The following is a 16,740-nucleotide window of genomic DNA, read 5'->3' as shown; positions in this document are numbered from 1 at the left end:
CCCAGGTCCCTGACGCTGTGAGGCAGCAGTGCTAAGCATGGAGCCACCATGCCAACCTGAAGCTATCATTTATAATAGCTGTCACATGAATCTTGATTCCACAATAACAGGCTTGTGACATGGCATACCCTCTGTTTTACCCCTGCCAGTGAAGGGATATTTCTATTTCTGATTGCACTTAAGTTTCCTCAAAACTTTACGTTAGAGTCTAAAACCAGAATTAACAACAGTATTAACAAATGCTACACTTTACACCACTCCCTCAGATGCTCTCTCACTAACAAATCAGAGACCAGAGAAAACATTGCAAACCTGTTATTTCATTGAAGAAAGTAAACGGACAAATATTTGTATTTATTACTCAAATGCAAAAGGTATCAAAAGATGTGGGTTTACCACTTGAACTACTATTACTCTAACCAAGTTAGAAAACCTTTGTGACACTTAACTATAAAGTTCTTGTTAATCTAAATTTTATTACTACTTTTCAAAGTTGATATTTTTACCTTTTGTTATGTTCTACTTGACACAATTTTTACAGAAATTTACTTTCTTCCCCTTGTTCTAAAGCCATGTATAATTTCAAGGAAAAGCCACTTGCTTATTGGCCTCCGCCAATGCTGCTCAGTAACTAATCCTAGAAGGCTACTGACCCACTAACAGGTTTGAGCTCGGTATTTCACTTTTGGCCAAGTTAGCAGGCTGAAAATATTCCTGAGATTTGTCAGTGCAAATCCACTTTTCATGACCCAAACTCAAAAACACTAAGAAATATTGTCCAAACAAAAACCAAAAGCCAAGCAAACTTCTAAGTATTTGATAGGCAGTCACTATTTTTATTAAACTTAATAAAAATCAAATTAATGGAACGGTGATAAATACCTGAACTCGGACGTGAGAGTCCACAGCTTTTAAAACTTTCGTATTATTTACTGGATGAATCTCAAGCAACAACGTCAAACACCTGGAAACTGCAACAAAAGCCAAGGAAAGTGAGGAAATGCTAATTACATTGCACTAATGTGTCCCCTACAGTTTAACATACTGTATATACTCGAGCAATAGTTGATCTCATAAGAGTCGACCCGCTATTTTTGGACAGGAAATCCGAAATTTTCTAAAGTTGACCCTAGTTCTTCACAGATGGCAAATCAACATTAATGAGTCAGAGTACCGGCCGTCGCACTCCACTCTGGGTTTTTAAGTTACTATAATTTGTTGCTGTTTCTTTCTTTATTCACCGAGAGATCAATTGGGCTTCTGGTAATGATATAGTATGAATTTTGATGGGAGTGAATTTCAGCAACACAAAAGAACACATCCATCTAATAGTCAACCTCAAATTTAACCTTAAAAAGTAGCAAATTTTTCTTTTACTGTTACTCGATATATATGGTATGCAACTTGTTTTCTACAAAAGGTATTTATTTAGAATTGAATCAATACAGTATCATTCACCTAAAAATCAAATGAGTCATCATCAAAAAGAACACTTAAGACATGCTTTCAATTTAGCAATGCACAAAACATTTTCTTGGATGTCCCAACACCACACTAAATCAGAGCTAGAAACTTCCATGCCTCATTACACAAGAGCAGCAATGTGAGCAACTTTCCCCAATCTTCCAATTTTTCCATTATCCATGTATTAGAATTTTGAAACCAATACTAGCATTTGATTCCAACTTTTACCCCTATTTATGGAAAGTTTCACAACAGCAAATAAGTCCAGAAACAGTAGGTTCACTAAATGCCACAATTCCTTTCTGTGTATTTACCTAATTGACCAGTTTACCCAATATGGCCATGGTAAAACAGTAATAACTTTGAAAAAAAATCTCGTTATAATCAGAGGGATCTGACTTGGAATACCTAAGTAAACCTTGACATGTACCCTAGAGTGTGGAATTTCTATTGAAATTATACATAAATATGACTCATTTTTCATGCCAAGAGCCCACGTCAGAGTTAGATATCATTTATAAAACTATTGGTTTTGAACAATATTAAATAAAGTTTACTGGTACAAATAAGAATAGTTAATGCAAATGGCAAAAAGCTGACAGACTAATTAATAGTATTTTGTACCACATACCAACAAAACTCACAGCAATGACCAGTCTAAGTAGTGTCAGGTCAGAATAGTAAAGACTCTTGAAATTCTGCAGACAGAGCTAACAAGTTTCTAACGGTTGCTAGCTTGGACAACTGGACAGGGAAAAAAAAAACGTAGCTAACAATCTGCTTCATACTTACAGAACTTTGACAAACTAAGCAAGAAACCAGTCTATGAAGATACTGTTAATCCCATTCAATTGTCTACCGGTGATGTCTACAGAAAATGCAAGCCTTAAGATGAACAATCTCACTGTCTCATGTCATTCACTGTACAGATGCATATTTCTCTATCATATCACATTGCTCGCACAGACAAACAGATGTGTTCCTGCATTGTACCCCTTTACTGTCTATGAAATGGTTGGGATATTGTGATCCACCTTGACACCATTTCAAGCCACTGAACACCCCTAATTTAAACCATCAACTCTATCAACCACGTCCTTCTCTGGCCTTGAATGCTTGCAAATTCCAAACAACCTTTTCATTCATCCTCCTGCTGAAATCTTGCAAAATGGACCATAGTTAATGATGATCTCTCACTATTCTTCCACATACAGCCTGCAAAATAGCATTACTGCACCTATACCTCATGTTTTATGCCTTCTTACCCTACCTTTTTGCTCCAAGTGTCTAATATATTAAAGACAGTCAATGTTTCATGCAGGGACAATACTAAGGGACATTCTTTCACTGAAGCAAAATCGTCCATCACGCTCAGCGTGGGTGTATCAAATGAAAAGCAAAATCTCCATTTTTATCAGTGATGTTTAAAACTTCTTTGATATGCGCATGGAAAATCCTGATAGTTCTAACAGAAGAATTTTAAAACTCATACTTCCATAATTTTACTCAATGAAATAATTACCATTCAAATGATTTATCATTACATCAGCTCATATTTGATGTACAAATGGTTTCATTAACATTTCAATATACTTGCAATACAATATTTGAAAGAATTGTATCAGAAGTGGTCATTCAGCACTGTATCTAATTTGAACAATATAAACCCCTTGCAAAATCACAGATGAAATACTAAAACAGAAATAACCCACATCCATCAATTCAATCCAATTTACAATGACATGATCTTGAATGGTGAGGAGTCCACAATACCTTCAAGACAGAGTCAAATATATCACCATTTTTGGGCTATTAATGATGGAGCATTCTCTCACCACATGTCATTTGAGCATGGGGAATTATCTTTAAAAGGTTCAAATGGATTAGGAAATAAAATTGATCGAAACTGCACTGAAACAGGAAAAGGTAAATGTCTCCTACTCTGAACTCAGAAGGGAAATATTCAAAAATAAAAGATTACATCCTTCAAACTTGCACTCAATTTTCACCAAATCAGGACAACCTCGAATATGGTTAGAAATGGTAAACAGAACCCAGGCTAGCCTCCATTTTGGTAGATCCCATTTCTGTTCGCAGTGAGAACGGCCAATATACCAGAACTCAGAAAAAGTACTGGATTTGACTGCTCTGCAGAGTAAGACACAATTTTTGTATTCCAGCAGACTTAAGAAGCAATGTCGCAACTATAACTTTTTGGAGAAGATGCAAAAGCTTCTGAAGGACCTATTTAAGCTTAATGAATTGAAATTAGTTAAATCCTCAGCCCTTTAATATTGGGGGTTGGAGAGAGGAGATTCTGTGGCTTTCACTTTGAGTTTAAAAAAAGACACCTGCTGCTGTACTGCATTGGATGAACAGGCCATTTGATGCACCTTAGAAAACATCATTAAATCAATCATTTATATAATTTTAACAGACTCCATTGTTTAAATTTTCTCAAGGTTTATTACAACAGCGTCCATTAAGAATGGCAGTTGACTTTCAAAAAGTTCCAGAACCACTTATCTCAACAGGGAGTTATGTTTACATTTTGTTTGACAATTAAAAGCATGATCTGTTTTTGATCTTGTAAGTAAAATAGATTTTTGTTTGTCTTTACAAGTGATGGACTACTTGAGGGGGATTTAAATTTTAAATGTGTTTTATGAATGAGTTTATTTTTTAAGGTGAAGTATGTTTGAGTGAAAACTGAATTAGGTTCACTGACATAAAATTATTTTTCTTCTTTGTTTCAACGGTATGACTCCTGAGATCTGCTCATACATGATTGTAGAGAAAATATTATAAGTATAGGGAACACAGGGCATAAGTCAGGGTGTGAGAGGTGAGGGCTAAGAGCTAAATGCATAAAGTTAAGCCAAAGTACCAGAGAAGAGAAGTTGGCCTTGCAACCAATCCTGCCTTACATTCCCATGCTTCCATAGACATGAAGATCAACTCCATCCCATCCCCACATCCCTGGAGTGGGCACATGATGGTCAGTGGTCATTTTAAAAGAGGCAAGTCTGCCAGGTCACAAAGTTTTCTGGCTTGACATTCTCATCTCTCAACGAAAAACCCAGTCCTCGATCTAATATTACTGTACAGACATCATCAATTGAAAGACAAATTGAGTTGACCAATTTATTCCAAAGTTTTAGCATTCATTTAGATAGCTACAAATAACAAAGTTTAGAATAATACCTGGTCTGAATGTTTCGAACGGTACACCACATCTTGTAAACTGCAGAAAACTTACAGCTAGTAAAGACAGAGAGAATCAAATTTTTTTTAGAATAGGCCATTTCATTTATGAACAGCTAGCAAACTTGAATTCAAGCAATGTAACCTTTAATCTTAACATGATTGACCATAATTCTGAAAGGAACGTGACATATAATCAGCATAAAAATTCATTTCAGGAGCAGAAGTTTGTCCCACTTACCCAACAATGTTCTTTCCATGTTGACAGAGCAACTAATCAAAGGTACTTCCTTGTCAAAAACATACAGCAGCTGGAATATAATGAACATCATAAAAAAAGGTTAAAAAAAAAGCAAAGATTCCACATTCTGCTCAAACTAGGATATTGAAAGCTTAAATTGTGTTACCTTGTTTTGCTTGTTGTGAGGATCATATGTGGCAATACAAGTGGTTCCCTTCGTACCCTTAAACACAAAAACAATTTTGCTACTTCCACATCAAGGCTTATTTTGACTATATATGAAGCGGTGTTTTGAAAAGGATTTTTTTTTTAATCTTGGTCATAATTCTATTGTGATCAATTTCAGGATGAGCAAAGATCATAAAATATGAAACTCCTGGACTTGAATTATTTAAACATACTGCATACAGCAAATGCATTGCTTATTATTCAGCAAAACACTACAATTTATCTATCACTTCAGAAAGTACATTCATAGATTTTAGTTATTATCTTACAGATAACTTGTTTTCCCTGCTTTGCTTCATGTTTTGTGATATCATGACCCCAGAACTTCAATCTGCATACCCAATCCAAATCCGTAAACACAAAAGGCTACTAGGGAGGGAGTTCAAAGATTCACACCCAGCGATATATTTCTAATTCAAGACAGTGTGCCTTGACCAGGAACTTGTAGGTGGCAGTGTTCCCATGCAACTGGTACCATTGTACTTCTACTAGATGGGGAAATCAGAAAGCGAGTTGCCTATTGCAGGAGTCCTAGCCTCCGACCTGTTCTTGCAGCCACTGTACTGGTATGGCAAGTTCAGCTCAGTTTCTGGTCAATAGTAACCCCCATGATGTTGATAGTGTAGAGTCAGTGGTGGTATGCCAAAAGATGGCTGGTTAGATGCTCTCTTCTTGCAAACAGCCCTTGATTGGCACTTGAGTGGGATGAATGTTGTTTGCCACTTGTCAGCTCAAGCCAAGACATGGTTTAGGTCTTGCTGAATTGCACATAGGAGTCACTAATATTGTTAAACATTGTTGATGGTTGCACAAATATTTCTGACTTTAAAAAGAGGGAAGATCATTGATGAGTGACTTGAAAATAGTTAGGACAGTACCTAAAGAATTTTAACTCTGAATCTGGAGGTCTTGATTCAAGTCCCACCTGCTCTAGAGATGTGTCATAACATTTCTGACCAGGGCGATTAGAAAATACTTACCTTGAGGAATTTCTGCAGAGATGCCCTGAAAGCGGAGATGACTCAGCTCCAACTACAACTATCTTCCTTTGTGCTAGATATGATTCTAATCAACAGATTTTCCCCCTAGATTTCCATGGAGTCTAATTTTGTCACATTTGGTCTAACTTAACATTGATGTCAAAGACCATCATTTTCACCTTTGAAATTCAGCTCTCAGTCATGCTTGAACCAAGGATGTAATAATGACATGAGTTGAGTAGCCCTGAGAGAACCCAAACTCATTGTCAGCAAGCAAGTTTGCAAGTGTTACTTGATAATACTGTTGATTATTCATTCCATAACTTTACTGATAACCCATAGTAAACTTCTGAGATGGTAATTGGCCAATTTGGATTTGACCTGGTTTACCTGTACAGGACATACTCGGGCAATTTTCCAGGTCAATGCCAGTGTTGTAGCTGAACTGAAGCACAAGCAGCTCTGGATCACAAGTCTTCTGTACTATTGCCAGAATGTTGGAGGAACTCACAGCCTTACTTTGTGTGTATAGTGCCTTTGGCCATTGTTTGATATCATATGAAGAGAATCAAATTGACTGAAGACTGGCATCTGGGATGCTGGGGACCTCCAGAGATGGTTGAGATGGGCCATCCACATGTCTCTTCTGGCTGAAGATTTTATCAAATGCTTACAGCCTTACTTAACTCACTGCTGTTCAGCTGATATTTGAAAAGTCAGCACCTCTCTACTGTATTAAATACTTTATGATCATTGCTTCCAAATTCATAATTTACTAATACCTTGCTCTGAGGGCCTATTATTCAGTTACCTATTTAGATTCTGCAACATAGAATCATCAGTAATCTTGTATTGTCAGTGAATCTCAAGGCATGTGATTGAAAGAAGTTGTGTTTTCTTCTTAGAATAGTGTATTTTAAAAGCATTTTATCCATTCAGGGTATTTAAATCATTCAGATTTTGTTACTTTTTAATCTGTTAGTTATTGTAGTAAAAGCTTTTGGGTACAAAGTTACAACATTGGGACAGCAAGTCAGACCAAATCAGGCTCCATATCCCTGAATTCACAATGCAATAAAATGAAACACTTTCAGAATTGCCCAGTTGTTCCTAACCAGATTTGACAAATAACAGATATCAGATACCAAGTTTATGTTTAATTGAAAAAATATTAATAAAATGTCAATTTAGCAAAACATGGATAAATAACAAGGCAGCCTACTTAATATCAATGATCTAAGCCCAATCTGCTTGAAGCACCGCCCCACTCGAAGATAGGCAGTTAAGGGATAAATGAAATGAAAATAAAGAATTGTAATTTGCCATTTCAATGGCTACACGATGAGTACTATGCCTTCAGAAATCCTTGAACAATGTTTTGTATTCCAGGCACATAGGTTGCTATTTTGTCTAAATTTCAAAGTCACCAATGCATGCAAATAAATTGCACAGAGCACTGGAGACTTACTGAAATTTTACAAATTGGGGTTCTTTCCTAAAAATCTTCAATAATTCTTTAACTAGGTTATATAAAAAAAAGTGAATAAAACTCAAAACACCACACCTACAAATCACTCACCAAACCATTCACTGTTCGGACTTCAAAACATATTACATTCCTTCGTTGTCACTGGGTTGGGTCAAAATCCTGGTATTCCCTCTCCAACAGTACTGTGGGTCGATCTACAGAAAATGGACTGCGGTTCGAGGCAGCTCACCACTTTCCAAGGGGCAACTAGGGTTGGCCAATAAATGCCAGCCAGCCAGCTGTATTCTCTGATTGGATGTAGAATAAACCACGGTGGAATGGTACTGGCCAGCCAATCAGCTGCCAGTCCTCAGTCAAAAACAGTGGTGCCAAAACATTTGCAGTGCTTTTTGGTCAATAATTAACCTGCAATTATCTTTCCAGTCCAACTACCGTAAGGAAACAATTTATTTGACGTTCTTTTGGTTTTTAAATTTATTTGACCTCTCCTCTTTTCCAAAACTAAGATTTGATTCTCAACTTCAGCTCACAGTTCTAAACCAAAAATAAGAAAAACAGCAATGGTTTCAACAAGTCTTTTTTTTTTTAAGAACTGAAGAGAAAATGTTTACACATTGTTCAAGTTATGACTGGTTGCCTATGATGCATAGCAGGATACCTAACATAATGTTGAAAGGCCTTGGCATTGTACTTCTCCACAATAGGGGATTCAGTGTAACATTGAACTCCAAATTTCTGGTATCAATTTCAGACAGACACTTAGAATGAGCTAAAACACTAGAAATTAAATTGTGTGGAGAATTTTAGGTGGTTTTTTTGAAACAATATAGAAATAGTGCAACTATGGAAGGGGCTTTACTATGGGGGAAATGAGTCCAGACAGGTGATCAAAGTTTCATTGTGGGTATATTTCAAGAACAGTGACCATAATTCTATAAATTCTCAAGTTACTTATAGAAAAGGATAAGTGTTGTCCTCAGTGACAATACTAAATTGGAGGAAGGCTAACTAGCACAACATTAGACAAAAACCAGGGAATATAAAGTGAAGTGACTGTTTGAGGCTATATCCACATCTGGCACGTGGGAATCTTTTAAAGGCCAGTTGATTAGAGTTCAGGACTGGCATATTCCTGTGAAAATGAAGGATGAAAATGGCAACATTTACAAACCTTGAATGACAAAAGAAATTGTGAACTTAGTAAAAAATAAAAAGGTATGAAAGATGTAGGAAATTGAAGTCAGACAGAACCCTTGAAGAATACAAAGATAGCAGGAAGGAACTCAAACAAGGAATTAGGAGGGCTAAAAGGAGCCATGCAATTGCTTGGCAAACTGAATTCAAGAAAATCCCAAAGCGTTTTATGCATAGTTAAAAGCAGCTAGAGGGTAACTAGGGAAAGTGAACTTCACTTAATGATAAAGGAGGGAAGTCATTCATGGAGCTGGAGGATGTGGGCAAGGTTATTAATACTTTGCATCTGCATTCACAAATAAGGAGGACATGGTGGATGGGGAGTCTTGATAGGGATATGTTGATATTTTGGTATTTTGGGGCATGTCAGTATTAAAAAATGGTTGGGGTTTTTAAAAAGCACCAAGGTTGATATGTCCCCAGGGCCTGATGGGTCTAGACCTAAAAAGCAGAGAGTCAAGCGTGGGGTGCTGGAAAAGCACAGCTGGTCAGGCAACATCCCAGAGGCAGGAGGATCGACATTTCAGGCATGATCCCTTCGGGAATCATATTCATGATGAAGGGCTTATGCCAGAAATGTCGATCCTCTTGCTCCTCGGATGCTGCCTGACCTGCTGTGCTTTTCCAGCACCACACACTTGACTTTGATCTCCAGCATCTGCAGTCCTCACTTTCTAATAGAAAGCGGAGTGTGTCTGATAAGGAAATTGCTACAGCCTTGAATGAAATCTTTGTATCCCCTTTAGTCAAAAAATGAGGTCCCAGAAGATGGGAGAATTGCCAACATTGTTCCTTTGTTTAAAAAGGGCAACAGGGATAATTCAAGAAATTACAGGCCAGTGAGCCTTACATCAACAGTAGGGCAATTTGGAATATAATTCTTAGGGATAGGATTGTAAAAATATGGATGACTTAATGTCAGGCAACATGGCTTTACGCAGGGTAGGCCATGTCTCCAAACTGGATTGAGTTTTTTGAGGAAGTGACAAAGCTGATTGATGAGGGCAGGACGGGAGATGTTGTCTACATGAACTTTAGGAAGGCCTTTGACAAGGCCCCAAATGACAGGCTGACATAAAAGGTAAAGTCACATGGTATATATGGTGAGCTGGTAAGATGGATACAGAACTGGCATAGTCACAGCAGACAGTGGAAGGGTATTTTTCTGACTGGAGATCTATGACCATTGGTGTTCCACAGGGATCAGTGTTGGGACCCTCATTGTTGCAACCTATATAAATGATTTGGAGGATAATATAGGTTGCCTGATTAGTAAGTTTGAGTGCAACAAAGACTGGGGAAAGCTGCAGCGACCGAGGGGATTTCCAGAGGATACAACATTATATAGACAGGCTCGAGACTTGAGCAGAGAAATAGCAAATCAAGTTTAACCTGGGCAAATGCAAGGTGATGTATTTTGAAAGATCTAATGTACAAGGGTAGGATCCAGTAAATGGCAGGTCCCTTAGCAGTATCAACATGGAGAGGGATCTCAGCAGAAGGTCCACAGTTCCCTGAAAGTAGCTACACAAGTGGATAAGGTGGTCAAGGAGGCATATAGCATGCTAACCTTCATCGGTCAGGGCACAGACTATAAAAATAGGCAAGCCGTATTTCAGCTGTATTGAACTTTATTCAGGCTACATTTAGAATATTGTGTACAGTTCTGGTTGCCACACTACCAGAAGGATGTGGAGACTTTGGAGATGGCACAGAAATGGTTTACCAGGATGCTGCCTGGTTTGGAGAATATTAATTAAGAGGAGAGATTAGACAGCTTGCTTTGTTTTCACTTGGAAATTGAAGGATGGAAGGCAACCTGATAGAAGGTTGCAAAATTATCAGAGGCAATAGAATACCCTGGCAGAGGAGGCCGTGGAGGTGGATATAATAGCAACATTTAAAGGGGCACCTTGGTAGATGAATAAGCAGGGAATGGAGGGACATGGACAGTGTCAAAGCAAAGAATTTAGATTAGAAAGGCATCATGTGCAGTCTGGTTGGGTTGAAGGGCCTGTTCCTGTCCTGTAGAGTTCTTTGTCAGAATGCTCAATGTAAAGTATCATTCATGATTCCTCAGATACTGAAGCAGTTCACACTCAAATGCATCAAGATCTGGACAACACATGTCTTGGGCTGACAAGTAGCAAGTAAAATTCACATCATAGAAATGCCAAGCAATGACCATCTTCAATACGAGACAACCTAACCACCAACCCTTGACATTCAACAGTGTTATCTTGGCTGAATACTCCACTAACAACGTCCAAAGGGCTGCCATTGACCAGAAACTCAACTGGAAGAAGGGCTTATGCCCGAAATGTCGATTCTCCTGTTCCTTGGATGCTGCCTGACCTGCTGAGCTTTTCCAGCAACACATTTTCAGCTCAGAAACTCAACTGGACTCACAACATAAAAAGTGGCTACAAAAGCAGATCAGAACTAGGAACTGTGGTGAGTAACATACCTCCTAACTCCCCAAAGTTCATCCACTACCTGCAAGGCACAAGTCAGGAATGTGAAGTAATGTTCCCCAATTGCCTGAATGGTTGCAGCTCCAACAATACAAGACGCTTGACACCATTTAGGACAAAGTAGCCCACTGGATTGGTACCACATCCATAAACATCCACTCTCTCAACCACTATCACTCAGTAGAAGTGGTGTATACTATCCACAAGATGCATTGCAGAAATTCACCAAAGATCCTTCAGCACAATCTTCCAAACTCCTGACCACTTCCATTTAGAAGGACAAGGGCAGCAGATACGTGGGAACACCACCACATTCAAGTTCCCCTCAGATACTCACTATCCTGACTAGGAAATATATTCCCATTCCTTCAATGTGATTGGTCAAAATCCCTCCCCAAGGATTGTGAGTCAACCTACAGCAAATGGACTGCAGTGGTTCAAAAGATAGTTCACCCTCAAGGGCAACAGAGGATGGGGGATAAATTCTGGCCCACCAGTGACATCCACGTCCAGTAAGTGAATTAAAAAAATCTTTGATGTCCAACAATTGTGAAAATTGTATAGTCTTACTTTCTTTCTAATTGACTATTTTTAGGTAGAAAATTAAAACATTCTAATTTTTTTTGCATTTGTTTGACTGGACAAGAGAGGAAAAACAGCAGGACAAAACATAAGCTAGTGAATTGACAGCTGATTTTTGACATCCTATTCAATTTAATTTTCCAATGAATTGAGCTGCTAATGCATTGTCAAAGGTCAATTTCACTCCCAAGCCTCTAATCCATCTTAGACTGCACATACAAGTCAAATTCATCAGACCTCAACAGAGTACCTAAACACAACAAATTTCCTCCAGCTTTACCAATAGACATGCCGTCAGAGACAAATCAAGAATTTAAAAATATGAAGAAAACCTTTACTCCTCCTTATTTAACAGAAGAAAACGTGATTAGTGCTGGATTTATTTAATGTCTGTTATTTATATTCTTGTCAAATCAGTAATACAGTCAGACAGGATGAAGGAGGAGGAAGGGGAAGTGCAGAAAGTAGAATCAGTATGAGTGGCAATTAGAAATATCAAAAGATCAGGAAGCACTGCTAGGAATACTTTATAACCTCATTATTAGCAGCTTTAACTGTTGGACAACAATATTAACCAAATTATGATAAGAGTTTAAAACAAAGGCAAAGCAAAATGCTCAATCCTCAGAGAGTGAGTGGATAAATCAAATCAAAAAATGTTTCAGATAAAGTCAACACAGCATTATGAAAGAAAATTATATTTGTCAAAATTGATTGAAGTAACAATGGATTTAGTATATTGGAACTTTCAAAAGACATTTGCTAATGTGTCACACAGTAGGTATAAAATGGGATTGGAAACACCAAATACAGACATCAGTTAAAAAGGTAGGAGGAACAAAGGGATCATTTTCAAGTTGCAACTACTACTTGTTGGGTGCCATAAGAATCAGTTCTGGGGAGTCAGCCAGCCATTTATAACTGGTATTAAAAGGGACAGAATATAAGGTATCCAAATTTGTTGTTCATATAAGATGAGGTGGGAAAGATAGCAGTGAGGATGATGCAAAGACTCTGCAAAGATATAGTGATAGGTGAAGTAAATTAGCAAAAATAGTGCCAATGAAGCATGAGTCAGAGGGGTACAGCACAGAAATAGACCCTGTAGTCCAACTCATCCATGTCTCTCATCCCATTTGCCAGCACGTGGCCTGTACCCGTCTAAACCCTTCCTATTCATATATCGATCCAGATCCCTTTTAAAGTGTTGTAATTGTACCAGCCTCCACCCACCTCCTCTGGCAGTTCATTCCATACATGCACCACTCTCTGTGTAAAAAGGTTGCCCCCGCAGGTCACTTTTAAAGCTTTCCCCTCTCACCCTAAATCTATGCCCTTTAGTTCTGGATCCCCCACCACCCCCAGGAAAAGATCCTGTATATTTACCCTATCCATGCCCATCATGATTTTATAAAAGGTCCATAAGGTCACCCGCAGCCTCTGACGCTACAGGGAAAACTGCCTCTCTATTCAGCCTCTCTCTACAGCTTAAATCCACAATCCTGGCAACATGTTTGTAAGTCTTCTCTGAACCCTTTCAAGCTTCACAACATCCTCCCTATAGAAATGTGAAATTATTCATTTTGGTGCGGGTAACAGAAATCAGAGTATTTTTCCAATTGGTGAGGTGCTATTAAATATTGACATAGTCAGTTCTGATATAACAGTTTAGTTCCATTCTGTGTGATCTCACGTTATAAGAAAATCATGCAATAGTCACCCTATTTACACTAATGGGGCCACAATCACGACATAGCCAATACAAGTAAGAAAGTTCACTTTTACAACTAAATCTAAATTATTCAATTGCAATAAAGCCAATCCATGTTGAAGAAATACACAGTGTAGCAAAAGTGACTGTATTCAAAGGAATATGGATGTCCTTGTAGAAATAAGAACACAAAAGTTAGCATGCAGTTGTAGTTATAAACAGAGTCATCCAGGACAGAAACAGACCCTTCGATCCAACTAGGCTATGCCAAGCATAATCCCAAACTAAACTAATCCCACCTGCCTGTTCCTGGCCCATATCATTCCAAATCCTTCCTATTCATGTCCTTACTGAAGTGCCTTTTAAACATTGTAACTGTGCCCACATCCACCACTTCCTCAGGAAGTTCATTCCACATGTAAACCACCCTGTACAAAAGATTTGTCTTCTTTAAAATCTCTCTCCTCTCAACTTAAAAATATGTCCCCTAATCTTGAAATCCACCGTCCTAGGGAAAAGACACCTATAAGTGTTGTGTTACTTTTTATTACAAAGAGATTGGAATACATGAAAGGAAACTTTATTGCCAATTGTACAGGGCTTTGGTAAGATGGTATGATGTAAAGTTTTAAACTCCAAGAAAGGACATGCTTGTCCAAAGGGGATACAACAAAGGTTGACTAGATCGATTCCAGGGAATGGGAGATTAATTAAAACAGGCCACTACTCAGGAGTTCAGAAGAATGACAGATTACCTCATTGGAAAACATGAGGTTCTGAAAAGCCTTACCAGATCAGATGCTAAGAGACTGTTCGACTTTGCTGGTGAACCTAGAACTAATGGGCTTGCTCTCAGGATGAGGAGGACATTCATTTCAGAGTGAGATTAGTTTTTTTTAAAAAAATTAGAAGATAGTGAATCTTGGAAATTTTATCTTCAAGAGGCTATGCATATTCAGTTATTGGATAATATTCAAAGCTGAAATTGGCAGATGCTTGGATGGAAAGGAAATTAACAGAATTGGGAATCAAGACGCACTACAGTTTAGCGTCAGACATGATCTTACCAAGTTGCAAAACAGGTTCAAGTGGTACTACGATCTCCCATTATTTTTTCTTAATGTTCAGGGCTGAGAAACAAGGGTTAACACAAGTTACATATAACAAAGTAGCAACAAAATGAATTGCTAACGCAGATAATAACTACCTTCCAGGTGTACAGGACATGACCATTCATTTCAACATGGACAATTTTTAACTCCTTCCTCGAGGGCCTCGTAGATAAATCTAAAAATTGAATTAAATGAAGAAAACATATTTTATAAGTTAGATTACATGCAAAACGTGGCAAAAAAAAAAATGCACTTAACAGTCCGCACCTGACACTGATGTGTTACTTTTCGCACAGACACAGAAACTAATTTGAATCGATTTGCAAGCGCTGACCGATGGGACAGAGTTTAGGAGTTGTAAATAGAAAGTTAAAATTTTAAATGCCAGTTCCTTGCTAATTAGATTTAAGCAATTCAAACTTTAAACTCAATCTTAAGTACCACAAAAGGGGTATTATTAAAGATTTACTACCCAAATACTTTTTCGAAATCTGTACATTATCTCACCATTATATTGAAACAAGTTCATTCGAGCTTACCATTTTCATCCGATGGGGTCAGCCTGCACTTCAAAAGCCAAGGAACAACGTCATCTTCAATATCAAAAAAAGGCTTTAATTCCAACATTGTCAATGCGCTTCCTCCGACCTTTAAAACTAAATGTTCTTCCACTGCCCCAACTGGAAACGTCGGGAACAGAATCTCTTAAATGACAATGAAAACAACAACCGAGCAACTAAAATCCAAGCAATACCTTCAAACTAACTGAGCTTCCCTCATCATAGTGCATCATTCAACATCACTGATCCACTTCTCCCCTTCAAAATACACCAGGAACTCCTCTACACACCAAACACGCAGTCCCACACAGACTGTTCTGACTTACGCCTCGTAAAACCAAGCAAGCAGTGCAGCCTTGCAGGAAGGAAAAGAGGTCTGAGCCTGTGATTAGCTGACACGGTGCCAATCGCCATGTCCTCAGTGAGCGCGGCCTGGAACCCAATCCGATTAATTGTCCAATTACAGCTTTTGAAGTATCGTATTACTGGTTTGTGGAGCCTCGTACGAAACGTAGCAGTAATGTCGGTTGTTCATAAATCGTTTCCCAAGAAATCTTCACATAGATATTACAGTTTGGTCTGTGGCCTGCCTTATTTTTGTAATGACATGGAAGTTCCGGTGTTGGATTGGAATAGACAAAGTTAAAAATCTCACGACGCCAGTTTATAGTCCAATAGGTTTATTTAGCAGTACAAAGTTTCGGATCGCTGTTCCTTTGTCAGGTCGCGAATGGGGCAGGATCATAGAACACGGAATGTATAGTAAAACTATCAGTGTCATACAACTGATGCGATGTATTGAACAAACCTAGACGGCTGTTAAATCTTTAATCACTTAGAATAGTGTTGCAAGTTTCAATTGGTTAATATGTGAATCCAAAACTTCAAGTCACAGGCCCCAGATAACTTAAGGTTTTATCAGTATAAAGAAAAGTGACATCTCAGCTCAAACAATGCATTAAAGGAGTAAGATCAGAGTATGTCTATATCCAAAGTAGGAATTGATAAAATGTCACATTGCCTACAGATTGTGTGCTTTTTGAACAAAAAAGAATGTATCTGCAAATACAAATCTGCAAATGCAAATTCACCTCATACACTGTGTGTTGGGGGGGGGGGGAGGTGAGGGAGAGTATGTATGTGTGTTTGTGTGTGTGTGCTTGATATTGTGCGCACAAGTGTGACGTAGTATATACCTATGAGAGTATGAGTATGTGTGTGAAAGTTTACAGTATTGTGGGGTCACCTGTAGTGTGACATGAACCCAAGATCCCAATTGAGACCATCCATGGGTACCAATCTTGGCTACCAGCCTCTGCTCAGCAACTCTGCGTTGTGTATCCCGAAGTCTGCTGTGGACTTATCGACAACAACAGATGAATGGACACCACGCAACAACAATTGCCTGACAGGGATGTTCCCTTCCAGTGGAGGAACATTTCAGCAGTCAAGGATATTTAGCCTCAGATCTTAGGGTGACTGTTCTCCAATGTAGACTTTG

General features: G+C 38.3%; 1 protein-coding gene across 3 annotated transcripts in view; it reads right to left on the bottom strand.

Moving 5' to 3' along the window:
* The window catches only part of gsap (gamma-secretase activating protein), an 81,903-nt gene extending 66,303 nt beyond the window's left edge, over positions 1 to 15,600 (bottom strand). The window contains exons 1-6 of one of the 3 annotated variants that reach the window (XM_072562658.1): positions 15,219 to 15,600; positions 14,775 to 14,854; positions 5,076 to 5,132; positions 4,910 to 4,979; positions 4,669 to 4,725; positions 883 to 971 (exon numbers count right to left, since the gene is read on the bottom strand). In XM_072562658.1, coding sequence (XP_072418759.1) covers positions 883 to 971; positions 4,669 to 4,725; positions 4,910 to 4,979; positions 5,076 to 5,132; positions 14,775 to 14,854; positions 15,219 to 15,306 — 441 coding nt within the window. In that variant the 5' untranslated portion in view covers positions 15,307 to 15,600. Of the gene's footprint in view, positions 1 to 882; positions 972 to 4,668; positions 4,726 to 4,909; positions 4,980 to 5,075; positions 5,133 to 14,634; positions 14,855 to 15,218 lie in introns of those variants that run through there. The other 2 variants (XM_072562657.1, XM_072562659.1) reach the window with 2 other exon arrangements.
* Positions 15,601 to 16,740: the final 1,140 nt, after the last annotated feature.

The sequence above is a fragment of the Chiloscyllium punctatum genome, chromosome 44 (genome assembly GCF_047496795.1).
Source record: "Chiloscyllium punctatum isolate Juve2018m chromosome 44, sChiPun1.3, whole genome shotgun sequence".
NCBI lineage: Eukaryota > Metazoa > Chordata > Chondrichthyes > Orectolobiformes > Hemiscylliidae > Chiloscyllium > Chiloscyllium punctatum.
This window is presented reverse-complemented; position numbering and strand designations above follow the sequence as displayed.